At 38.3% G+C, this 6,000-nt stretch overlaps 1 protein-coding gene across 1 annotated transcript; it reads right to left on the reverse strand.

The window, feature by feature from the left end:
* Positions 1 to 1,628: 1,628 nt before the first annotated feature.
* LOC104820411 lies at positions 1,629 to 5,760 on the reverse strand. Its single transcript, XM_010550849.2, has 7 exons — positions 5,484 to 5,760; positions 4,730 to 4,952; positions 4,426 to 4,549; positions 3,985 to 4,325; positions 2,776 to 3,625; positions 2,425 to 2,603; positions 1,629 to 1,936 (listed from the first exon to the last, which is right to left on the reverse strand). Exons 1-7 carry the CDS (start codon positions 5,573 to 5,575, stop codon positions 1,850 to 1,852), a joined length of 1,896 nt encoding a protein of 631 aa, XP_010549151.1. The 5' UTR covers positions 5,576 to 5,760; the 3' UTR covers positions 1,629 to 1,849.
* Between the last annotated feature and the right edge of the window lie 240 nt (positions 5,761 to 6,000).

Genomic DNA, 6,000 nt, shown 5'->3' on the forward strand with positions numbered 1-6,000 from the left:
TCTGTTTTCTTTTATATTTAGTAAATAGTTCAGCTTCATCTTTACTTTATCTTTATCCACCTTCATCTCCGAACATAACTCTCGAACAAGTTCACTGTAGGTCATCTCCAAGGGAGGACAAAAGAATAACAATCTTTGGTTTTCCATAACCCTTCATTCCCATTCATATTCTCCATTCTTATTCTATATCCAAGCACCGGCATATAGAAAATATATAATTGTTGACCTCTCGTCTCGCCCATCCATTATACCACTGGAAAACAGAGTTACAAAATGAAGATCAATTCGACCATTCTCAATATTGTGATCATGTAATCATGCGACTATGTGACCTTGTGACCATTATTACCAATCTGACCATTATGGAACATGTGACCATGTGACCATGTGATCATGTGACCTTGTGACCTTGTGACCTTGTGACCTTGTGACCTTCTGACCTTGTGACATTGTGACCTTGTGACTATTGTGACTCTATTCCTGTTGTCACCCATGTGACTGATTTTCCTAATGACTCATGAACCATGTGACCAAGTGACCCTGTAATAGTGTGACCGCGTGACCACTTCACTACATAACCCCTAATCTATTTGTATGATGCACATTGTGACCATTGTGTCATGTTTCTATAATCACCCGTATAAGTGTTGTGCACATTGTGATCATTGTGACCCATATACCCATGTTGCCCGGAATGCATCCAAAATGCAGATCTGATATAGATCTTTGTTTACAAATGACACAACTACAGAAAACACAACAATTGGAAGGAAAAAAACCGCAACAACCATTAATATGTATAAAAAAAACTGAGATTTCGACACAAACTTACATATTTCCACTTTCGTCACTGATTTCGTCTTGATTTGCCCGTAATTTTGTCCAAATTCGACAAATTTTGAAGACAAAATAGCAAAATGAGGAGGAGAGAGAAAACGCAGTAGAGAGAGAGAGCTTAGTCGACAACGGCGAGAGGAGGAGAGATAAACCGTTTTTGAAGAAAGAGAAACCCTAAAAAAAGAGAGTTTTTTTTTTAAATTTATTCTAAAGGGTATTTGTGTAATTTGTGAATGAAAGGAGTAAATTAGAAGTTGAATTTTTTTTTTCATGAGAAAGGTAGCACTAGAAGTCCTTGTAGCACATTTGGAAGTTACCCTTTTTGTTTATGAAAACTCTTTTGTATTAATTATGGGCCTTATCGAGTCACAAATTATATTTAAGCAGACGATACTAAATATTTTGTTAGTCTCGGCCCACTTTACCAACTTTACAAATATTTATGTGAAATTTCCAAAATTCGAATTTAAAATGTTTAAAGCTATGAATGAACCATTAGCCACAAATATGATTTTTAAAATACGATGAAACATATATTTTTTTAGGGAAAAAAAACAAAAGTGAATGTATAAATTTAATTTCAATAAAAAACATTGTGAAATTGTGACAAAATGAAATTTGTATGGATGGTTAAAACTTAAAAGTCATTTGGGATAAAACCTAATGACTTCATTTTTTTTAACTATCTTGTCACAAAAAAAAAACGCTCTCTAGTCTTGTTTCCTATTTCACCATATAAGTTAATTTGACAAAAAAACAATAATACTCTTGACATATGAAGAATTGAATCATGATTTTTTGGAGATTAAATTAGATATTAGACAAAAATGGAAAAAAAAATCTACAACAGAGAATTTTGAGACATGATTAGAAGACAACAGAGAAGATTCCAACATTCAATGATTCAAGACATGAGTGTTCCTTCCAAATACTCAAAAAGATGAAAACTTTCTCACAACTTGTGTACTATTGTCACAACCTTTGAGATCAAAGGGCCATAAAATTTCTGGTATCAGGGTGAAGATCCACTGTTCGGCTTCTGTCTCTTTGCCGATGGAGACTTGAAGAGGTTCCGGACACAGGTGATAGGATCATCCACCTAACGAGATCACGAACAGAGGAACATCGAAGACTTTCGAGTAAGAATACTGAAACATCAAACAGTGATTGAATGACGAAACCCGAAAGATGTCTACGCGAAAGTTGTGGAATATGCAATAGAGACACAGGTTTCGATCTAAATCATGCAATCGGGTGATGATCCAGATCCAGACGACATGATCGGGTGAAATTGATTTGTTCTTCATTCATTGTAAGCCAGACAAACAAACAGGATGAACCACAATCACAACTTTGGTGCTTTTTGCTATACCTGCGTTTTAGATTTGAACCCACTACTCTATAAAAAGGTATGTATTATGATCCCATATTGAACAAATATTGGATTTAGCTTTTCAGGGTAAGTTCTATCTATGGGTCCCAATAACAATCTGTTTAAACATAGCATCCGAACTCTAAACACGTGTTACCATGCCTAGGAAATCGAACAACTACGTCAAAAGCTAAAGAAATAGCCACGGAATCTACCTTGAGCAAGGAAGTGGCTGATGGGGAACTCTGAGAAGATTCTCTCTGGCGTTGTAACGCAGACAGAGTCTGTCTCCATCCAGGGCCTCTCCTACCAGTTGGCAAGATCCAAGGACAAAAATGCCTATGTTGCCTGATTGGATCAAACTCCATCTGTTTGCTTGAAGCTGCTATTTGACCTGATAATGATGGGTTCATCATATTTTTAGCCAAACATACTCCAAAGGAAGAGACTATATATATGCACAAGGATTCTTTAGATATAATAACTAGTTTGTGATGCATAGGATCAGCGCTTATAGTAAACATCCATGTTATGCACTCGAAACAAATTGCTATACCGAAAGTTACCTGAAGTTGAATGCTTTTGTTTGTTGTTTTCGTGAAGAGATTTCTCAGCCATGACTTCCTGGTCTTTGGATTGTAGTTCAGTATTCACGGTAACATTAGGGTCGCTTCTTCCATTCTCAGTTCTGATCTCTTCAGTGTCAGCCATTTCTTGATCATTATTCTCTTTAGCACCATCACTGTTCTCAGCAGTTTTTAACTGCTGATCCTGAATATCACCATTGTTCCCCTGATCACCTTTTCCATTCTCTATAAGACCTATCTTTTCGCTCCCAGATGAAATCACACAATCACGGTTTCCCTGTGTGGGATCTCTAAACTCAGAAGCAAACCTCAACCTCAAGTTCCTACCAATGATAGGAAACGATATCGTTGCTTTGAAGTTCTGCTTTGTTGCTGGAGGCCCTCCTGCTATGGTAAAGTTTAAACTTGAGTTTTGTTCCAAGACATTAGCTCTCTGGTTAGGAAGAGTATTGCTTCCTGAATCATGACCCCCAGAATCTTTTTGTCTATTGACTTCCGTATAACCGGTGACTCTATGCAACTCTAGTGGTCTTGGAACGACAGAGAAAACCCAGAGTCCAGCACAGGCTCCACAGAGCTTGCAGTCCAGAACAACAGAATTGGGATCAGACCTTAAAGATTCATGGTTTACCGGGTTTGCACCATTCTCAGGAATCCCACTTGTGAAGGAGGTTTGAGTGGATACACTTAGAAGCTTGCCTGTAGCAGGTTCTGGCAATAAATCGACAACACTTGTAGTTCTTGACGAATCACCTGGCTTCTCCTTACAATCCACTATATAAGGAAGTGCCCGTGGTTCCCAGCCACATAAACTTATAAGTTTTTGTGCCTGCGAATGTCCAGACTGATATCATCAGATAAAACTTGTAGATGTACCAATATTGCACTGAGGAAGGAAAAGGGTGCAGTAGGCATTCAAAGTAATAAGAAGGGACACTAAGCTGTTCTTATGACATGCATGGATGCATCGAGTTAATCAAGATGATCATAAGTAGAGATACTTCTTCAGATGGATCAGTTTGAAGTGTATTGATAGAGGGCAAGCTAACATGAGAATCATCTAATTGAACAATCAAAGTACCTTGAAGCAAAACATAGGCAAAATAAATGTTACAATACAGATAACGTAATGGCTGTCCAAATTGTTCAAAAGAATAATTGAGATAACCAGAGTGTAGAAGCTCAAACCTGATAGAAAAGTTGAGCTGAGCTAAACTCAGAAGTGTCGCCAAGGGACTGCGGTCGAGAAAATTCACCAGGCATGTTGCCAGATAATGGCGTAATGGGTTGTTTGAGAAACTCTTCCAGCTCAGGGCTCTTCATGTACTCAATGGCCGACGGTGAAACCACTGGCAGGGCCAGGAGTTGAAGCAATGCATCTGACCGTTCTTGAAATCTGTCTACTAGATCCTGCGGTGTCAATGGAGGGAAATCAGCTAGGGTTTCTTCACAGGAATTATCTATCCATGGGCAAAGCAGTTTGTGTCCACTATCAAGCTTTAAGCTGAAGACTGATGCCGCTTTCTCCACTGTAACACATTGATAAGATATCTACTTTAACTGAGAACTTTATAGATTCACAAAATCAAAGCTAGACAGTGATAATTCACAAAAGACATTAGGCCATACCTTGTTGCCTTGACCAGGAAGATGGGGTTGAAAAGAGAAGATGAGCTCCACAAGATTCACAAGCTAAGGTGTCCATATCAACATTCACCCATCCTCTCCTCGCACAATTTACAGCACTGATAACCTACAACACAGAAATTTGTCAACTAAAAACTTCAAAGCAAGAATTTAGCAACGATCAGATGGAAATGACCCAACTATACACTCAAATGAGAGAGAGCAGCAGCATATTGCAACATCAAATCATACAAACGAGAAGAATTTAGTTTGAAGGTTTTTTATTTCAGAAACCGGAAGGACAGACCTGGGGCTTAGCAAACCACATCATGGACTTAAACGTAGATAATCTCTTCATTAGATCTCCTCTGTCCCATGGCCTGCAAAGAGCAGAATGCGATGACCCGGATGAAGCTGTGAGATTCATACGCCTATCAGTAGCATCTAACCCAGTTCTTGGCTCCACCAATGCCAAGGCAGATGAAGGATTAGGACGCTTTTTGCCTCTAGATTGTTGCTCTCCAGGTGAACTACATAAACAGAGAATAGCGTATGAACACAGGGATAAGACACAAAACCAAACTAAGGAAACCCTTAGGCCAAAACTCAAATCTGTAGCTTAAGGGTTCATAAAATGCATCATTTTCTAGCACTAGCTAAGACAATACAAGGGTCATTCATTACTACAGTATCACTGCAATGCGCTAATGCTAAGAAATCTTAGCAAGCTCTGATTCAAGATGGTAGCTAGAAAGTTTTTCACTTAAAACATGAACAGAACCCAAATTCATAGACATTGCATTGTCAATATTGAAAAGGACTAGAAGTTTACCATACAAATTCGCAAATCAAAGAGGTCTTATGTCTACAAACGTCCCTAATCTCAAAGATGCAAAGTCATTAGTGACCATAAAAGACGAAATTAACGCTTGGCTTCCGTGAAATCAACCTTTCGAACTTTTTTTCTCGCGTTTCATTAACAACCAAACAAAAATGGGGAAAAACCCTCCAGAAAAAACCCATCAAAGGAAACTGAGGAAGAAGACGAAGAAGAAGGGTACCTGGTAGAGGAAGAAGAAAGAGGAGACTTTGAAGGAGGACTGAAGAGCTTGTCCATGATCTGGTGGAACCTCTTCTCTGAGTCGTGTGCCATGTCCGATTCAGTTGCCCGATCCTTACAGAATAATCTTTGGAAACCCTAATCCGACCAGTGCAGATTCGTCACCGTCGTCTTCTTCGTTTCGGCTCCTCGACGACGCGCGACGAGAGTATCGTATCGTGAACAAGATTGCAGGGCTCTGAGCTTCGAAGTCGGAAGCTCCGAAAACGACAGGGGTTCATGTCGTTTTGCTCCCTTCTGCCAACACAAAATAAATTACTAGGAGATAACCGCGCGTCGGATATTTTTGTTATTATTATTATAAATTGTTTACCTTTTCATTATAAATTATAACTTAAATGAAAATTCGTTGATATGATTATAACATAAATTATCTTATTAGATCAATATATATATATATATGAAAAAACGTAAAAAATGAAAGAATTTAAATATTATTATATTATAAAATCATTCTT

This window comes from Tarenaya hassleriana, unplaced genomic scaffold, assembly GCF_000463585.1.
Source record: "Tarenaya hassleriana unplaced genomic scaffold, ASM46358v1 Cleome30, whole genome shotgun sequence".
NCBI classification, from domain to species: Eukaryota; Viridiplantae; Streptophyta; class Magnoliopsida; order Brassicales; family Cleomaceae; genus Tarenaya; species Tarenaya hassleriana.